Raw genomic sequence first — 20,655 nt, 5'->3', positions numbered from 1 at the left:
CGCTGAGTGCTATGCACAACAGGAAATTATAATATGATATAATGTACACCAGAAGAGCGCTGAGTGCTATGCACAACAGGAAATGATAATATGATATAATGTACACCAGAAGAGCGCTGAGTGCTATGCACAACAGGAAATGATAATATGATATAATGTACAACAGAAGAGCGCTGAGTGCTATGCACAACAGGAAATGATAATACTATATAATGTTCACTAGAGGAGCGCTGAGTGCTATGCACAACAGGAAATGATAATATGATATAATGTACAACAGAAGAGCGCTGAGTGCTATGCACAACAGGAAATAATAATATTATATAATGTACACCAGAAGAGTGCTGAGTGCTATGCACAACAGGAAATGATAATATTATATAATGTACACCAGAAGAGCGCTGAGTGCTATACACAACAGGGAATGATAATATGATATAATGTACACCAGAAGAGCGCTGAGTGCTATGCACAACAGGAAATGATAATATTATATAATGTACACCAGAAGAGCGCTGAGTGCTATGCACAACAGGAAATGATAATAAGATATAATGTACACCAGAAGAGCGCTGAGTGCAATGCACAACAGGAAATTATATGATATAATGTACACCAGAGGAGCGCTGAGTGCTATGCACAACAGGAAATGATAATATGATATAATGTACAACAGAAGAGCGCTGAGTGCAAGGTATGACAGGGAATGATAATATGATATAATGTACACCAGAAGAGTGCTGAGTGCTATGCACAACAGGAAATGATAATATTATATAATGTACACCAGAAGAGCGCTGAGTGCTATGCACAACAGGAAATGATAATATTATATAATGTTCACTAGAAGAGTGCTTAAATTGGGGGGTTATTCAGAGATATATGTAGCCAAATCTGCATTAATCTCTGCACATGCTGGGGGCTGCCCAGCATGTGTGAGGCCGCCTCCCGATGCGTCCACATACTAATTGTGGATGCATCGGATCCAAGGTTGACCCCTGGCAGCGCTCAGGCGGTCAGCGGCCATTTCTTGATCGGTCCCGGCCTGCCCCCGTTCGCCCCCCCCCAGTGCTGCAATGGCGCCCTGAAAAGCCTTCTGCTGTCAGTCACATTGCGGTCGCATCCATCAGGGATGCAACCGCAATGTGTGTGTCCGCGCAGGCTGCTGCGTATGCGCAGATTACCTCCATCAACAAACTGCGCTGCGGGCCGCTGCCAGGTCTGAATGACCCTCATACACCAGAAGAGTATAGACTGCAATGTACAACAGAGAATGATAATATTACATAATGTACACCAGAATGTACAAGAGAAGAGTGCTGAGTGCAATGTACAACAGGGAATGATAATATGGGCCGGATTCAGAGGGGAACACACAGCGATCACATATGCATCTTTGCCGGTCCTCTGTGTGCGATATAAAAGCCCTTCCCTGGTGTATATCCATGCATATGAATGTGCAAGGACTGAGACACCTGCTATAAGCGCCTGTAAACGCTACAATACTGCCTGGTGCATCTTTAGACGTAACAACGGTCACACCACCAAAACTGGCACCAGCCCCATAGTAGTTGTACATTATCAGCCTGTATATGGCCTCCAATGTCAACGATTGAAATGTGTACACAACCACTGTCAGCCTGTGACACTCCGACAACAGCCCATTAGACAACCGCCATGCGTCTGTTTACGCCCAGAAATGCACCAGCCCCATAGTAGTTGTACATTATCAGCCTGTACATGGCCTCCAATGTCAACGATTGAAATGTGTACACAACCACTGTCAGCCTGTGACACTCCGACAACAGCCCATTAGACAACCGCCATGCATCTGTTTACGCCGAGAAATGTCCAGCACTTTTCCAAAACATTTCTATTTGCACTCTGAGTAATGCATGCTGCATGGGCATGGGCGTAACTATAGTGGGTGCAAGGGGTGCCACTGCTATGAGGCCCAGAGGCTTAGGGGGGCCTGGACTAAGGTTATAAAGCTGCATACCAATTTCCCAGATTTGCTTGCTAAGCAATTGGGTCTGATCCATTGCCCAGTCTGAACTGCGTGACATTACATTCTCAGTGTGGGGAATGTGTAGTGGAAGCTATAATGGTAAGGGGGCACTGTAATGTGGCATCTGTTGAACTGGAGGCCACTGTAATGTGGCATCTGTTGAACTGGAGGGCACTGTAATCCTATATAATAAAAGGCAAACGCTGCTTCCCACCTCTATTGGGGGAATTCAAGTGTTTTGTGCGTCAGCGGCCACTAGATGGCGCCTGACAGAGCAATTCAAGATTTTCTCCGTTCGGAAACGCACAGCCACGGGCGCTGACATTACTGTCATGTTGTTCTGACGGGCTGGTAACTAGTGTGTCATAATCTGATATGCTCATTGTAATATGGAGGGCAGTATAATGTTACATAAGAACTGGGGCACTGTAATGTGGCACAGTATGAAATAGAGGTACTAAAATTAATAACTGATGCGTGGAGGTGTCTATCTAGATGCACTGGGACAAGGGCCACTTCAATATGTTGCTATGGAGTCAACAAAGTTCTGGTTATGCCCCTGGCAATGGGAGTTTTTAGGGATTTTCATAGGGATCGATAATTTAAAAACATTGATGGTCTATGCCCGATGTCAAATACTTTTGCCTCTGATAGGAGGAGAACCAAATGGTCTACCACCATCGATGACATAGAACCATTTGATAGTGTGTTTTTTTCCCCTAGCAGTGCAGGAACATCGAGTATAACTCCACCCCTGACACCCTCAAAGCCCTGCCCCCAGGCTGTGAATGGCCAGTAGGCCAATCAGTGAAAGAAGAGGGATGGCCATCAGTGGTTAAAACCATCAATGGTCTTCCATAGCACAGTTTGCTACCATCAATGGTCACCCATAGATTTGCCATCGATGGTAACCATCGATGGAGAGCACACCGATGGCCATCCCTTGATTTTAACGCATGCGCAGTAGCAAAAAATAGTCCAACTCTGTGGACATCAGCATTGCGTGTAACTCTGAATCAGGCACTATGGGGGTCATTCCGAGTTGATCGCTCGCTAGCAGTTTTTAGAAGCCGTGCAAATGCTATGCCGCCGCCCACTGGGAGTGTTTTGTAGCTTAGCAGAAGTGCGAACATTTTTATCGCAGAGCACCTGTAAAAAAAAATTGTGCAGTTACAGAGTAGCTCAAAACCTACTCAGCTCTTGCGATTACTTCAGACTATTCAGTTCCGGATTTGACGTCACACATCCGCCCAACGTTCGCCCAGCCACACTTGCGTTTTCCCTGGCACGCCTGCGTTTTTCCGAATACACCCTGAAAATGGTCAGTTGCCACCCAGAAATGCCCACTTCATGTCAATCACTCTGCGGCAACCAGTGCGACTGAAATGCATCGCTAGACCCTGTGCAAATCTGCATCGCTCGTTGTGCCTGTACGACGTGCGTGCGCATTGCGCCGCATACGCATGCGCAGAACTGCCGATTTTTAGCCTGATCGCTGCGCTGCGAACAAATGCAGCTGGCGATCAACTCGGAATGACCACCTATATACAATGTACACAACATGATACAATGTATGACAAGACTTGGCATTATAATATAATAATGTACACAATGGGGTATATTTACTAAGATTCGTAATTTCCGAAAATAGGTCAAAGTTCAATCACGAATGACATCGACAGTGTAAAACTGCAACTTTTTGAATTGATTACGATGGATTTACTAAGCTGTCGTATTCGTATTTTTCTTTGCTTCCGATGTCGATGTCATTCGTTTTTTTTTTACCTATTTTTACGGCAGTGATTAGCAAAACACTGCCGTTTTTTTTTACAATCAATCTCGGCCGGATCTGTGTGATCCGTGCTGGGGTTCTTATTTTTTTTTTTTTTAATTAAACAATGTAAAATCCCCAAAAAAAATGCGTGGGGTCCCCCCTCCTAAGCATAACCAGCCTCGGGCTCTTTGAGCCGATCCTGGTTGCAGAAATATGGGGAAAAAATTGACAGGGGTTCCCCCATATTTAAGCAACCAGCATCGGGCTCTGCGCCTGGTCCTGGTTCCAAAAATACGGGGGACAAAAAGAGTAGGGGTCCCCCGTATTTTTAAAACCAGCACCGGGCTCCACTAGCTGGACAGATAATGCCACAGCCGGGGGTCACTTTTATACAGTGCCCTGCGGCCGTGGCATCAAAAATCCAACTAGTCACCCCTGGCCGGGGTACCCTGGGGGAGTGGGGACCCCTTCAATCAAGGGGTCCCCCCCCCCAGCCACCCAAGGGCCAGGGGTGAAGCCCGAGGCTGTCCCCCCCCATCCAATGGGCTGCGGATGGGGAGGCTGATAGCCATTTGTGATAATGAAAAGATATTGTTTTTAGTAGCAGTACTACAAGTCCCAGCAAGCCTCCCCCGCATGCTGGTACTTGGAGAACCACAAGTACCAGCATGCGGCGGAAAAACGGGCCCGCTGGTACCTGTAGTACTACCACTAAAAAAATACCCAAAAAAACACAAGACACACACACCGTGAAAGTATAATTTTATTACATACATACACACATACATACATACTTACCTTATGTTCTCACGCAGGTCGGTCCTCTTCTCCAGTAGAATCCAAGGGCTACCTGTTGAAGAAATTCTACTCACCAGATCCATGGGTCCAGGCTCCTCGGCAAATCCAGGGTTAATCCACGTACTTGAATAAATAAAAAAAAACGGTGTCCCGACCACGAACTGAAAGGGGACCCATGTTTGCACATGGGTCACCTTCCCACGAATGCCAGAAACCCACTTTGACTTCTGTCTAAGTGGGTTTCTTCAGCCAATCAGGGAGTGCCACGTTGTAGCACTCTCCTGATCAGCTGTGTGCTGCTGTCCTCACTGACAGGCAGCACGCGGCAGTGTTACAATGTAGCGCCTATGCGCTACATTGTAACCAATGATGGGAACTTTCTGCCCTGCGGTTGACCTAAAGTGACGTCACCGCTGAGCAGAAAGTTCCCAGCATTGGTTACAATGGAGCGCATAGGCGCTACATTGTAACACTGCCGTGTGCCGCCTGTCAGTGAGGACAGCAGCACACAGCTGATCAGGAGAGTGCTACAACGTGGCACTCCCTGATTGGCTGAAGAAACCCACTTAGACAGAAGTCAAAGTGGGTTTCTGGCATTCGTGGGAAGGTGACCCATGTGCAAACATGGGTCCCCTTTCAGTTCGTGGTCGGGACACCGTTTTTTTTTTTTATTCAAGTACGTGGATTAACCCTGGATTTGCCGAGGAGCCTGGACCCATGGATCTGGTGAGTAGAATTTCTTCAACAGGTAGCCCTTGGATTCTACTGGAGAAGAGGACCGACCTGCGTGAGAACATAAGGTAAGTATGTATGTATGTATGTAATAAAATTATACTTTCACGGTGTGTGTGTCTTGTGTTTTTTTGGGTATTTTTTTAGTGGTAGTACTACAGGTACCAGCGGGCCCGTTTTTCCGCCGCATGCTGGTACTTGTGGTTCTCCAAGTACCAGCATGCGGGGGAGGCTTGCTGGGACTTGTAGTACTGCTACTAAAAACAATATCTTTTATTTTACAACAAAGGCTATCAGCCCTCCCATCCGCAGCCCATTGGATGGGGGGGGACAGCCTCGGGCTTCACCCCTGGCCCTTGGGTGGCTGGGGGGGGGGACCCCTTGATTGAAGGGGTTCCCACTCCCCCAGGGTACCCCGGCCAGGGGTGACTAGTTGGATTTTTGATGCCACGGCCGCAGGGCGCTGTATAAAAGTGACCCCCGGCTGTGGCATTATCTGTCCAGCTAGTGGAGCCCGGTGCTGGTTTTAAAAATACGGGGGACCCCTACTCTTTTTGTCCCCCGTATTTTTGGGACCAGGACCAGGCGCAGAGCCCGATGCTGGTTGCTTAAATATGGGGGAACCCCTGTCATTTTTTTCCCCATATTTCTGCAACCAGGATCGGCTCAAAGAGCCCGAGGCTGGTTATGCTTAGGAGGGGGGACCCCACGCAATTTTTTTGGCAAAAATAAGCACTTTCCCACCCCTTCCCACTGATATACATGCACGGATCTCATGGATCCCTGCATGCATCTCAAATCACGGAAAAAAAAAGCAGGTCTGTTTTTTTTTAGGACTTTTTTACGAGTTGTAATTTTTCACGGCAGTGTTTTGTGTTTTTTTGCTTTGCACTTCTTAGTAAATGACCGAGATTCATATCTAAACAGGCGTAATTTGACCGATGGTGTATTCATTCGTAATTTTTTACCTGAACTAGCAAAAAATTACGAATGCCCTCATCACTGCCGTGATTAGTGTTTAGTAAATGACCGAGATTAACCGAGATGACACTTTGAAGAAAAAACGGCATCTCGGTCAAAATCGGGAGCTTAGTAAATATACCCCAATGTCAGTTCAGAATACAATTCCCATCAAGCATCAGATGACAGTATAGGTGCAAGGGCCCTCATTCCGAGTTGTTCGCTCGCAAGCTGCTTTTAGCAGCTTTGCACACGCTAAGCCGCCGCCTACTGGGAGTGAATCTTAGCTTATTAAAATTGCGAACGAAAGATTAGCAAAATTGCGAATAGACACTTCTTAGCAGTTTCTGAGTAGCTCCACACTTACTTGGCATCTGCGATCAGTTCAGTGCTTGTCGTTCCTGGTTTGACGTCACAAACACACCCAGCGTTCGCCCAGACACTCCCCCGTTTCTCCAGCCACTCCCGTGTTTTTCCCAGAAACAGTAGCGTTTTTTCGCACACACCCATAAAACGGCCTGTTTCCGCCCAGAAACACCCACTTCCTGTCAATCACATTACGATCACCAGAACGAAGAAAAAACCTCGTAATGTCGTGAGTAAAATACCTAACTGCATAGCAAATTTACTTGGCGCAGTCGCACTGCGGACATTGCGCATGCGCATTAGCGGCTAATCGCTCCGTTGCGAGAAAAAAATAACGAGCTAACAACTCGGAATGACCCCCAATGTTTTACCTACCAACATCACTGAGAATTACAGTGGCCCTCATTCCGAGTTGATCGCTCGCTAGCTATATTTTGCAGAGCAGCGATCAGATAGTCGCTGCCTCTAGGGGGGTGTATTTTCGCTTTGCAAGTGTGCGAACGCTTGTGCAGCCGAGTGGGACGCAAAAGTTTTTTGCAGTTTCTGAGTAGGTCTGAACTTACTCAGCCCTTGTGATCACTTCAGCCTGTCCAGTCCCAGAATTAATGTCAGACATCCGCCCAGCAAACGTTTGAACACACCTGCGTTTTTCCAACCACTCCCAGAAAACGGTCACTTGACACCCATAAACGCCCTCTTCCTGTCAATATCCTTGCGATCAGTTGTGCGAATGGATTCATCGCTAGAAGCATTGCACAGCAACGATGCTGTTTGTACCCGTACGACGTGCGTGCGTATTGCGGTGCATACGCATGCGCAGTAGTAACCTGATCACTGTGCTGTGAAAATCTGCAGTGTGCGATCAACTCGGAATGACCCCCAGTATCCCAATATTGCATATTTTCAACACTTTGGGGGTTATTCAGAGATGGGTGCAGATCGCTGCATACACAGCAAGATCTGCGTCCATCTCACATGTTGGGGGCTGCTTATCACAGGGCAAGGCCGCCCAGCAAGTGTGGCGCCGCCTCACGATGCATCTGCAATTTAATTGCGAATGCATTGAATTAAGGTTGACCCCTGCCGATGCAGCCTGGCTGCGCTCTCAGGCGGTCCGTCGCCATTTTTCTAATCAGAGCAGCTGCATGTGACGTCACGCAGCCACCACGAAAACGCTCCCATTCATCCCACCACGCCCGCGAAATACCATGTCGCCGTACACCCAACGCCCGCCGCTGTCAGTCATGTTGCGGATGCATCCTTCGGGGATGCGGCCGCAATGTGAATGACCGCCAATGTGAATGACTGCCTACGTACGGCAAACTGCGATGCGGCTGCATTAGCGGCTAGGTCTGAATTAGGCCCTTTGTGCTCTTCACTACTAAATGATGATAACATAGTATACTGTACACAAGAGTTCTGGGAGAACTGCAGTGGCGGGGATGGCAATGATTCATATTATAATGTACAGAGTTTATGAAAATGGAAAAATTTGGTTCTTTAATGCAAGTTTCTTTTTTTTTGTGACCAGCCAATCATTATATACAATATTTATTATTTCCCCTGTTTCTGGTGTATGTAAAGATGGTAGGCACTGCACAGGAGCCAATGTTTGTTCCCTCTGATAGGAAGAGCGGGGCGGCTTGGCATGCTCATTGCTGAATGTGGGTTACTCGCAGTAATCCATCTGATTCTGTGCCCAAATGCAAACAGGGTTTTGTTTAGCAGATGCGATATGTTAACGAACTTCAAGGGGTAGATAATTAACGAGAGTAAGATGTAACGAATGAGAGCTAGATGTACCCATACATTTCATACTGCCCACATATGCAAAAATTATTCTTCATTTTGAAAAAGAGAAATTTATCTCTAAAATTGATCTGTGATAGCTACCAGTATGTCGCCGATCTAGCTCTTCAAGCGGGATGTAGTCAGGATCCCGGTGGTCTGAATACCGACGCCGGGATCCCGACCGCCGGAATGCTGGCAAAGCTGCCACCACTATTCCCACTCCTGGGTGTCCATGACACGACACCCATGCAGTGGGAATAGAACCTGTGGCAAGCGCAGCGACCACTAAGTCCGCAGCGAGGTGAGCGCAGCCTCGCCCCCCTACCGGCATTCCAGCGGTCGGAATACTGGCGTCGGGATTCTGACCGCCGGGTTCCCGTACCCAACCCCTTCAAGCATGTATATGTTACTTATGTGAAAACTTACTTCTTCAAGGCCTCTCTCAAGTTCTTAAATCGTCCTTCTGAAGACACCAACTTCTGGAGACGGTCAATCAAAGTCTTTGTCTGTGAAGAGGTATTGCAAAATGAGGGTTATGTGCAGTAAAAAGAGGATTTAGAGAGCAATGAAGGGTAAAACAGAAAGCGTATAAATGCATCCTGTATACATAAATCTTATTATATTATACATCCGACGCTGAAACAGGCAGTCAGGGTATGTTTAGTACCTGTTTGGACACTTTGATCCAGGTTCTCTTGAGTCGAAAGATTGCACTGCGATTTAGTGATGACGTAATCTCCAGAACAGCGTTGTAATTGTGTAGACAGCGACAAATATCAGCCACTGCCACCCACTTCTCAATTGTACATCCACGTAATCCCGGCTCCTCACTCCGCAGAATCTCTGTGGCAATCAGGTTACTCATCTGACACATAAGTGTTATAATATTAATACTTTATCTTGCTGTTTCTTTCCATTTTTAAATTGTATATTATAGCTTATATTATGAAACAGTGCAGTGAAAGAGAAGCCATTGATAAACTTCTCACAGTTAACGCTTTACATAATTAGTTATCAAGCATAATTGGCATTTGGAACCAGCAAGAGGGAGAATTATCCCAGCCTTAACATCCTACAACCATCATCAACCCAATTACATATCAGTGCTTGCCATACAATAATATATACCAATTAGCCACTGTGTTCATCTATATTTGCATCAGAATCGCTGCAATTGAGTTATATAGATTATATATAATAATATGCTAATTTAGATCTTTCTTACTCTGACCAATTAACCCTAGAATTCTTGGTCTAATGCAACAATCTCTGGATATCTACTATGTTTGGACTATAATAGAATAATGATACATTCTCACAAGTTTTGAGTGTATTCTCCAAGAGGCTGCACTCCTACCATACATACAGTGACTGAGAAAGCCAATCACTTTTGCCTAGGTAGTGTATGAGACAACATTAACGTTAATGGTATATATGTAACAGACCCACAGTGACTCACGTGGTTGAAGTGGTTGCTTGTGCCCATGATATATGGTGTTCTCTCATTCTTGTCTGCTTTCATCCAACCTTGACCAAAAAATTCCCTATAGGGAGAGGACACTAAGTGACTCTGCTACAGCAGAAGACATCAAGCTAGAGTCAGACAACCCCAACAATGGAGTGTGACAGTTGGGCTAAACCACAAATAACAGATTTTAGTAGTGTGGATGATAGGACACGTGTTTGTTGGTGAAAAGACAGAAGGATGATGATGATGATGATGTCAGTTGTTCGTGGCTGGGATGGAAGTTTTGTTTGTTTGTATTTGATTATCAAGCAGCCGTCCTGTCCATTGACAATGAGATGGAGGATATTAGTATACAAAGAAAATGACATACAAAACAATACTTAAATTCACCATCGTTTTTAACATAGATGTTACAGATTCATTTTTGCAACCAAATTGTTGATATTATAGTCCAAAATTGTGTGTAAGACATACTGTAGCCATAAGACTGGTGGATGACGGAGGGCAAATTTGGATTCATTTCAGTTGTGATGCAGACAGGTAGTGTGGTATGTTTAGGGTATTTTATTAAGTGATGAGACTCACTCATATGGGATCTTCTTGAAGATCAGATGATCCAGTAACGTCAGCTGTTCTGCAATCTCCAGAGCAGAGAGAGACTCAAATGGATCCACGGGAGTGCTCAACACCTGTAAAGCACAAGCACCCCTACATATCAGATACACACATTATGGGTGATCAGTCTTTGAGAAATGTCATCTTTCATCTAAATTAAAAATAAATAAATATATCACTTCCCTCTAGCAAATCTCTTTTAACTCGGCTGCGGCTATAAAAGTGCCTGATTCATAGTGACATGCATTTGTGGCCACATTGCGTCCTCTGATATAAAAGCGGGTCTTTAGCTATATTCAGATTGGCCCTACATATTAGTTTTGGCCTACGTTATGGATCCATGGGCAGAATGTAATGAATTCCGAGTTTGGCGGCCGTGCGGGATGCCAGCTGAACTCGGACATTTGTTTTAAATGTGCACTCATGTACAAGGCATGGTTTTTGTCTTGTACATGATCGCCCCTTTTAAAAAAACGTCCAAGTTTGGCCGGCATTCCGCTTGGCCAACAAACTCGGAATTCATTACATCCCGCCCCATATAAGTTTTGGCACCAGATATTACTCTGCATACATAATTATTTTTGCACGTGGGACCGTGAAACATAGAAACATAGAATTTGACGGCAAATAAGAACCACTTGGCCCTCTAGTCTGCCCCTTTTGTTTTTTTACCATATTTTTTTTATCTCAAACCTTATTTGATCCTTATTTCTTTGTAAGGATATCCTTATGTCTATCCCATGCATGTTTAAATTGCTCTACTGTCTTAGCCTCTACCACCTCTGATGGGCTATTCCACTTGTCTACTACCCTTTCTGTGAAGTAATTTTTCCTCAAATTTCCCCTGAACCTCCCCCCCTCCAGTCTCAGTGCACGTCCTTGTGTCCTATTGCTTCTCTTCATTTGGAGAATGTTTCCCTTCTGGACCTTGTTAAAACACAGATATCTTGTACATACTGTAATGTCTGCCATCATACAAAGCTCTACAAATAGTTGTCTATGGCTAGATTTTAAAAATGGGGCTGCAGCCACCAGGTGGCGTATTTCCTGAACCGAACAGTGCTGCTCTGAAAGATTAATATCATATATCATAAGGGAACCATGAGGCTGCAACTTCTAGTATAAGAAATCTCCTACAAAGTCTGAATTTATAAGTCTGCATCCTAAAGAAAATCGGTGATGATTAACAAAGAAAAATGTGCTATAGCATAAAAGTCACAAGAGATTACCTTTAAGGAACAAAAATATAATGTAATACATAAACTAAGCGGTATCATGATGATAGGTCGACAGAAATAAGGTTGACAGTCAATAGGTCAACCCCATATGGTCGACCTACATTGGGTCGACATGGTCAATGAGTCAACATGTAAAATGACGAGTGTTTAAGCTCGACATATTAAAATGGTTGATATGACAATGGTCGACATTATGGTTGACACAAGTATTTTTTACTTGTTTTCATTTTTTTCCTCAACTTTTTCATGGTTTACCATCCACGTGGACTACAACTGGGAACAGTAACCTGGGCCTAGTGCAGCGGTAGCAGAGCGAGACGCCTTGCCTGACTTTTTTACTGTGTTGACCAACGCCGGCTGCTGCTCAGCACATATAAACATACATGTTATGATGTATGTAAAATACTGTACGTGCTGGCTTGTTCCCCCAGGGATCGGCAGTGCAGTGTCTATCAGGCGCCGTGCGGCACCCGGGACTCGGCATAAGGCTTCACGCTCTTTCTAGGCCCACCTCAGACTCCCATTGGCTAGTTTCACAGGAATTTCCCTGTTATATGAAATGTCACATGAATGTATTACCAGCTCCTCTAATCTTTGCACAGAGACTTTTGTCTCTCTATCACAATAAACTGTTTTAATGTTTAAACTTCAAAACTTACCATGTGTTCAATCTCTTCCAGAGTGACCTGACTATCTCCAGGGTCCTCCTGTGTCAGTGTGCTGGCAACAGAAAACAAACCCGGTAAGTACATTCACACAAAGTGTTTGTACAGAGCTATGTCAAGTTATAGGTATGCTTACTGGGATGTTAGTTAGTAACACTGTACGAAAAGCAATGCCGTTTTGAAACCCGTGGCAACCAAAAAGCTATCAGCTTTTAGATGTCTGGTGCAGCCAAGCTAATCTATTTTGTTTACAAGGTATGCCATATGCTGTCTCAGCAGCTGTCCAGTCAGTCCATAAAGGGTTATTTAGGTGAGGTTTAAAATTAATCTACTGTTCACATTTTAGTCTCCTAGGTCAGCGATTCTCAAACGCGGTCCTCAAGGCACCCCAACGGTCCAGGTTTTAGGTATATCCATGGCTCAGCACAGATGGTTAAATTGACTCAGGTGCTAATTAAGTCACCTGTGGCCAAGCATGGATAAACTTAAAACCTGGACCATTGCGGTGCCTTGAGGACCGCATTTGAGAACCTCTGTCCTAGGTAGTGATGCATACTTGCCTACCTGACCCTCTCCATGAGGGAGAAAATGCTCTGTTCCTGGACTTCCCTGGTAATGTATGATTGTCATCACCTGTGGTGAAACACCTTTCTTATCAATTACCTAGCTCACCACAGGTGATGGCAATCATACATTACCAGGAAAGTCCAGGAACAGAGCATTTTCTCCCTCATGGAGAGGGTCAGGTAGGCAAGTATGTAGTGATGTGATTACACAAGTCCTGAGCTACGTTAATTTAGTGATGTTAAAATCATAAATGTGAGAATGTAGGGGTTTATGCAGCTTTGTGAATGAAATTGGCTGCACCCTGAGGGAACAGGTCAGCATCTGTGATCGTCTCACCGAATAATATTGGCAGCAGCCTTCCTTTCCTGCGCTAGCAGCTCAGGATTGTGGATAACCTCCTCCAGGAAGCTGATGACTTTGTTCTTCAGCGGCAGGTTTGTCTCAAAATCCTGTCAAAATAGAATAAAAAAAGAAACCATGTTTGTCCAATGTCAGTTGCTATAACATACCACGTTGAGTACTGTAACAATTAGATTTTTGGTTCACTTTTGAAGACTAGTATAGGATTAAACAATTTGTGCTTAATTTTAAATGCTACAAAATTGGTAGAGTCAAAACACCATGGGTCTCAAGCCCAAGCAGTGCAATATATTTAAGATTTACATCACCAGACCGTAGAGCACAATGTAACAAATACCACTCCATCTGTACAAAAGTAGAAAGTTTATTTCCCCTCCATGGTGGATGCTTCCAGCGTACCTGAGCATGTTTGGACACCCAGTGTCTCAGGACATTCAGCACACGGTTTGTGGCTGCTCTTCTGATCACAAATTCCTTGTCTCCATTCCTCTGATCTGAAGGAAAACCTGTAGCCCACAAAATATACAAAAAACCTCAGTCATGGACTTGGAAATCTATTTACAGCAATGCAACTGTTTACTTCTTGGAATTACTTGTATCCTGGAACAATGGCTCTATACTGTTTTGCATTGTCAATTATCATTGGCTTTTCACTTCTATCTACTTTCTTGGTATATGCAATTGCGGTCGAATTCCCGAAATTGTCGAATTTCGGGACTTTTTCGCCCCCAAAAAAAAATCGTCAATGCAATTCAGTACTTTCCGTGCAAAAAACGGACTTTCAAAATTCGACTTTTTGAAATTCGACTTTTGTCAAATTCGACTTTTCTGCAATGATACAAGTGCTGCAATTCGACCAAAGTATATTCAATTGAAGTTTGGAAATTCGACAACAGTGCTTTTAGACAGTAAATTCAACTTTTTCAATCCGCCACACTTTGGTGGGTGAAACTAATAAAAAAAATTTAAAACATGTTTTTTTTTGTGTTTTTTTTATTGATAATAGCATATCTATTTATATTAGAAGGGATTAGGTACTTGGTTTGTCTTTTTTGGAGGCACAAGTATTATTTATATATTTTTTTAAATAATTTTTATTTTTTTATTTTTTTAGATGGAATGGTAAAATTCAGAAAAAAAATGGCGTGGGGTCCCCCCTCCAAAGCATAACCAGCCTCGGGCTCTTCGAGCTGGTCCTGGTTCTAAAAATGCGGGGGGGAAAATTGACAGGGGATCCCCCGTATTTTTAAAACCAGCACCGGGCTCTGCGCCTGGTGCTGGTGCAAAAAATACGGGGGACAAAAAGAGTAGGGGTCCCCGTATTTTATACACCAGCATCGGGCTCCACTAGCTGGACAGATAATGCCACAGCCAGGGGTCACTTTTATACAGTGCCTTGCGGCCGTGGCATTAAATATCCAACTAGTCACCCCTGGCCGGGGTACCCTGGGGGAGTGGGGACCCCTTCAATCAAGGGGTCCCCCCCCCCAGCCACCCAAGGGCCAGGGGTGAAGCCCAAGGCTGTCCCCCCATCCAAGGGCTGCGGATGGGGGGCTGATAGCCTTGTCAAAATTGAAAGAATATTGTTTTTTTCCAGTAGTACTACAAGTCCCAGCAAGCCTCCCCCGCAAGCTGGTACTTGGAGAACCACAAGTACCAGCATGCGGGAGAAAAACGGGACCGCTGGTACCTGTAGTACTACTGGGAAAAAATACCCAAATAAAAACAGGAGACACACACCGTGACAAGTACAACTTTATTACACACTGCCGACACACATACATACTTACCTATGTTGACACGCCGACTGCCACAGTCTCCGACGATCCGAGGGTACCTGTGAAAAAAATTATACTCACCTGCCAGTGTCCAGAGATAAATCCACGTCCAGAGATAAAATCCTCGTACTTGGCAAAAAAAAAAACACGAACACCCGTACCATGCCGGACTGAAAGGGGTCCCATGTTGACACATGAGACCCCTTTCCACGAATGCAGACACCCCCGTGACAGCTGTCACAGAAGTGTCTCTTCAGCCAATCAGCGAGTGCAACGTCCTTGCACTCTGCTGATTGGCTCTGTGTGCGTCTGAGCTCAGACAGCGCATCGCAAAGCCTCTCCATTATATTCAATGGTGGGAACTTTGCGTCAGCGGTGAGGTCACCCGCGGTCAGCGGCTGACCACGGGTAACCCCACCGCTACCCGTAAAGTTCCCACCATTGAAAGTAATGGAGAGGCTTTGCGATGCGCTGTCTGAGGTCACACGCGCACAGCCAATCAGGTGAGCGCCACGGAAGTAGCGCTTCCTGATTGGCTGAAGGGACCTCAGTGACAGGAGTCACGTGATGTCCCGGCATTCGTGGAAAGGGGTCTCATGTGTCAACATGGGACCCCTTTCAGTCCGGCATGGTACGGGTGTTCGTGGGTTTTTTTTGCCAAGTACGAGGATTATCTCTGGACGTGGATTTATCTCTGGACACTGGCAGGTGAGTATAATTTTTTTCACAGGTACCCTCGGATCGTCGGAGACTGTGGCAGTCTGCGTGTCAACATAGGTAAGTATGTATGTGTGTCGGCAGTGTGTAATAAAGTTGTACTTGCCACGGTGTGTGTCTCCTGTTTTTATTTGGGTATTTTTTTTCCAGTAGTACTACAGGTACCAGCGGGCCCGTTTTTCTCCCGCATGCTGGTACTTGTGGTTCTCCAAGTACCAGCTTGCGGGGGAGGCTTGCTGGGACTTGTAGTACTATTGGAAAAAACAATATTCTGTCATTTTACTCAAGGCTATCAGCCTCCCATCCGCAGCCCTTGGATGGGGGGGACAGCCTCGGGCTTCACCCCTGGCCCTTGGGTGGCTGGGGGGGGGACCCCTTAAATGAAGGGGTCCCCACTCCCCCAGGGTACCCCGGCCAGGGATGACTAGTTGGATATTCAATGCCACGGCCGCAGGGCACTGTATAAAAGTGACCCCCGGCTGTGGCATTATCTGTCCAGCTAGTGGAGCCCGATGCTGGTGTAAAAAATACGGGGGACCCCTACTCTTTTTGTCCCCCGTATTTTTTGCACCAGCACCAGGCGCAGAGCCCGGTGCTGGTTTTAAAAATACGGGGGATCCCCTGTCAATTTCCCCCCCGCATTTTTAGAACCAGGACCAGCTCGAAGAGCCCGAGGCTGGTTATGCTTTGGAGGGGGGACCCCACGCCATTTCCCCCCGGGTTTTTCCCGTTTTTCCAAATCGCGGCAAAATCCGGCAAATCGGCCGTTTTTCGCCCGCGGGACTGTCGAATCCGTTTTTCATTGAATATGGTGAATTCCGGAAGCCACCTGCCGGAATTCACCTGTCGAATTGTGTCGAATTAAAAAACGGCGATAATTTGCCGCGATTCGCCGCTAATTGCATATACCAATTTCCAAGATAATGTCACACATTTAATTACTTGTCCTTGAACTATTCATATGATGTTCATCAAAATATGAACAATAATACCATGCTTTTATTTGCAAGATACACACATATATGCAGTATATTATTATTTGCGCAGATAGCAAAAGTCTTTCTGTTTTGTGTACATATATGGCATTAATACTGCCATGCAGCTGGTACCATGTACAGTGCATCCAGAAAGTATTCACAGCGCTTCACTTTTTCCACATTTTGTTATGTTACAGCCTTATTCCAAAATAGTATAAATTCATTTTTTCCCTCAAAATTCTACACACAATACCCCATAATGATAACGTGAAAAAAGTTTTTTTGAGATTTTCAAGAGATAAAAGTGAAGCGCTGTGAATACTTTCTGGATGCACTGTATAATATAAAAGTGCGGGCATAGTTCTTTTCTGTTTTGTCTCTAAACTTTCATTGTCGGCACCTTGAGGATGTGCAAGTCTACTTTCTGTGACGACATGTTATACTTATTACCCAAATATTGGACAAAAAAAAGATGTAATAATTAGATTATAGTTTAATCACAGAATGGTTGTTTTTATCACTAGAAGAGCTACTGAATGCATTGCTTCTTCTTTTTTAGTATCACATCTAGTTGTTTTATTTGTCAAACGTCAATTATCCTATTCCCTTCAAACATCCTGATTAAGCTCAATCTATATTCTCACTAGATATATTTCACTCTTTGTACATTCCCCATTATTCTGCATACATCTCTATGTACCTACCTGCTGTGGCTAAAGACATACGCCGATAAGTCTCCTTGGTTGGAGTACCCTCATTAGCTCCGGCCGTTGCTATTGCGAAGGCAGAGGCTGCTGATAAGTTGCTGCGATTACTGTCGTGCTCCCGACAGGAAGTCATCACCATTCCATTATTATATGAAAAGAGTGTAAAATCTGTACAAGAAAAGTTGACATCATCTTAAGTACACCAGTCACCTACACACATCGGAAGCTGCCATTCTGTGGGCTTATCAACATCCACGAGGACAATGCCTATCAATCCACTAGGAGCAAGTGACAACGATAATACACAAGGTGCCTTATAGTCCTGTTTTTTTATCAAAGTATATTTGTGGGTATATCCCAGAAAACACCCATTTTCGGGTGTAGCTCCAAATATAAGGTATATCTTCAATGTATGTAGGAGGGACCGCAGAAGGTATACCTCCAGGGAGTTACCCCTCCATTGCAGCCCGCAGCCGCATCCCCTATGAGGGATGCGATGCTGCCAAACTTACCAATATCGGGAATGTGAAGCATTCCCGATATTGTCCCCCCGGGGCTACCGCTACTTGGGGATGGTGGTAGTCCATTGTAGTCTATGGGTTACTCATCGCACTTGTGTCTGGACAGAGGGTTCCTCCCGGAACCCTCCACAGAAGTGGCCGCTATGCAGTGCAGTCTGTCTGACCACGCATGCGCAGAACACCCCTCCCCTCAGCCACCACAGCACATTGCAGGGATGGGCTCCGCCTGTTCCTGCATGTGCTGGATGATACATACAGACAATAGGATTGCATATTGCAATGTGATCCATAATAAAATGGGCCCCTTAAGCTCTCTTCCTCACACTGTGTCAACATGTTCTGGCTCCAGCAAGCATCAACATGGCTAATCGTGTACCTGGAATGGCTCATATTGTCCTTAGTTGGCTTTTCCCCCTCAAAAGTAAACATTTACATTAAAGGTACATACTGTATCCATTGTACAAAGTCTGTGTTTTATTTAAGATTTGTTTGTGGGTGGGACAGTAAAAGAGGGTGCCCAAGAAGTTGGATAAAACAGATGAAACAGTTAAAACAGTGGTTCCCAAACTGGGTACCGTGGAACCGTCAAGTGTGGCACTTGCAGCGGTGCCTCGGGTTTGTGGTCCAGGGCCAACAATATTATTTATGGTCAATGTAATCGGCAAAACCAATGCTTGTGGCTGCCAAACATAAAATATATGGAAAACAGGAGCAAATCCTGTCCCTCCCCACACAACTGAACCTAGGGATGACATATAAACACAATTTACTTAATTTCAAGATTTGTTTCTGAATTTCTCAAAAAGATACTTTTGACCTTGGGGTGCCATGAAAAAAATTCTGATACTCTAGGGTGCCGTGACTCAAAAAAAGTTGGCCAACCACTTTGTTAGAACATTGCAAACAAGATTACAGAAAACTATTTCTTATAAATATAGATGGTTGATATACAGGTAAATGTAAATTATTACATGCTTTGAATAAATGGCTTGAATTCCTTTTTTTATTAATTTTTCATAAAATAGGATGAGATTACATTTCTAAATAGCATATCTAAAGCATGTTTGAAAAGGAATAATAGAAACTATTTTGTTGCAGTATGCATTAAAGATGATTTATTTACCTGCAGAGTTCCGTCCACGTTGAGAAATTGGGGTGGTCGGAGAGCGGGTGGGGGATGTGTCAGTCTCGGCCTCATCGCTTTGTGTCTGTTCATTGTCCGATTCTGCACGGCAGGAAACCTCAGAGTCTGCAGAAGATAATAAATGATAAATCAGCATTTGAAACTCATTGTAATTTCCACCACCAATGTGACTACTGCCCCTTCTGCAGTCTCTGCTCCTGCTTTCCTTTATTGCAACTTTCTCTCCAACCCTTACTTTGCCTTGGTGTTACTGGCTCCTCGTCTCTCTCTGCAGGTGGCTCCTCTCCCTCGCCCACCTTGCTTGGAAAGCTTCCAGACACATAAAGTTTATTGATGTCCAAACTGGTCTTGCTGTATGGGGGAGGAGCAGGGCAGGCACTTGTATGTCCATTGGGAGAACATCCTAGGGCAGCCAGGTCCAGGGCTTTTCCACCGGTGATAATAGGAATATTGAGAGATAATTTGCGTCTACGACTAGGTGATGACGACTTGGTGATAGAAAGGGGTGGTGGAGATGAGAACTTGCGTGTAGCTCTAGGAGATTTGGGTGGCTCACCATACAGGAGTTTATTATTCTGATTACTTGCAAACAGTAGCTCTAAAGACCTGAGGAGGTGACAGTGAATAGGTGTTATCAAGCCAAAATGCTAATAACCTGATCTCACTAATGCATGCAAGCAAAGATAAGCAAGCCTGCAACTACATAGCAAAGTCTGGACAATATTGGGTGGAGATTACGAAACAATGTCAATCTTGTAAAGTTGTGCAACCTACCCATTTGCTTACAGGTGCATGTACATAAAGTGGACAACCCCATAAAACATATTGGATTCTAACTCAGACCAAAAAGAAGACCCTGAAGTCCAGGTTAGAAGGGAATACATTTATATCACAGTATTTTATAACAAACAGCAAAATAAAGTTGTGCAGAGGCAGCAACATCTTACTAACCCCAAGTATAAACATAGTAAATAAAACAAAAATTATATTTAATTGTGGATATATAGGAGCTGACTCTGAGTCGCAGACGAAGTGGCTGTATTTGTGGGTCAGATTATGGCCCAAATCTATCAAGCCTTGAAGAATGATAAATAGCTTGGTGATAAAGTACCAACCAATCAGCTCCTAACTAACATGACAGGAGCTGGTTGGTTGGTACTTTATCACCGTGCAATTTATCACTCTCCAAGGCTTGATAAATCTGGGCCTTACTGCCTTATGTTAACATGAGTTTCCATAGGGCTAATGTGAGGGTCCAGCCAAGTTACTAGGCATGCCTGTTTCTATGCCAACCGCCGCAACCGTCACCCAGCCCAATGCTAGGTGCAAGAGAGCTATCAGATAGAGGCTTGCTTTCCCCATATACACGGCTCAGAATTGAACAGAGCCTCAGAAACACACCCATGGTGCATTTCCTTCCATATGTCAGTGTGGTTACATATGATTGCACTGTCACCCACCAGGTACGA

At 44.7% G+C, this 20,655-nt stretch overlaps 1 protein-coding gene across 2 annotated transcripts in view; it reads right to left on the bottom strand.

The window, feature by feature from the left end:
• The window catches only part of RASGRF1 (Ras protein specific guanine nucleotide releasing factor 1), a 211,317-nt gene that overhangs the window by 37,940 nt on the left and 152,722 nt on the right, over nt 1-20,655 (bottom strand). For both annotated transcript variants that reach the window (XM_063925469.1, XM_063925470.1), the window contains 10 exons: nt 19,422-19,792; nt 19,166-19,291; nt 17,519-17,689; nt 13,742-13,848; nt 13,319-13,431; nt 12,410-12,470; nt 10,483-10,586; nt 9,889-9,973; nt 9,097-9,294; nt 8,856-8,935 (listed from right to left, as the gene is read on the bottom strand). In XM_063925469.1, coding sequence (XP_063781539.1) covers nt 8,856-8,935; nt 9,097-9,294; nt 9,889-9,973; nt 10,483-10,586; nt 12,410-12,470; nt 13,319-13,431; nt 13,742-13,848; nt 17,519-17,689; nt 19,166-19,291; nt 19,422-19,792 — 1,416 coding nt within the window. The remainder of the gene's footprint in view (nt 1-8,855; nt 8,936-9,096; nt 9,295-9,888; nt 9,974-10,482; nt 10,587-12,409; nt 12,471-13,318; nt 13,432-13,741; nt 13,849-17,518; nt 17,690-19,165; nt 19,292-19,421; nt 19,793-20,655) is intronic.

Source organism: Pseudophryne corroboree, chromosome 6 (genome assembly GCF_028390025.1).
Source record: "Pseudophryne corroboree isolate aPseCor3 chromosome 6, aPseCor3.hap2, whole genome shotgun sequence".
Classification (NCBI taxonomy): domain Eukaryota; kingdom Metazoa; phylum Chordata; class Amphibia; order Anura; family Myobatrachidae; genus Pseudophryne; species Pseudophryne corroboree.
This window is presented reverse-complemented; position numbering and strand designations above follow the sequence as displayed.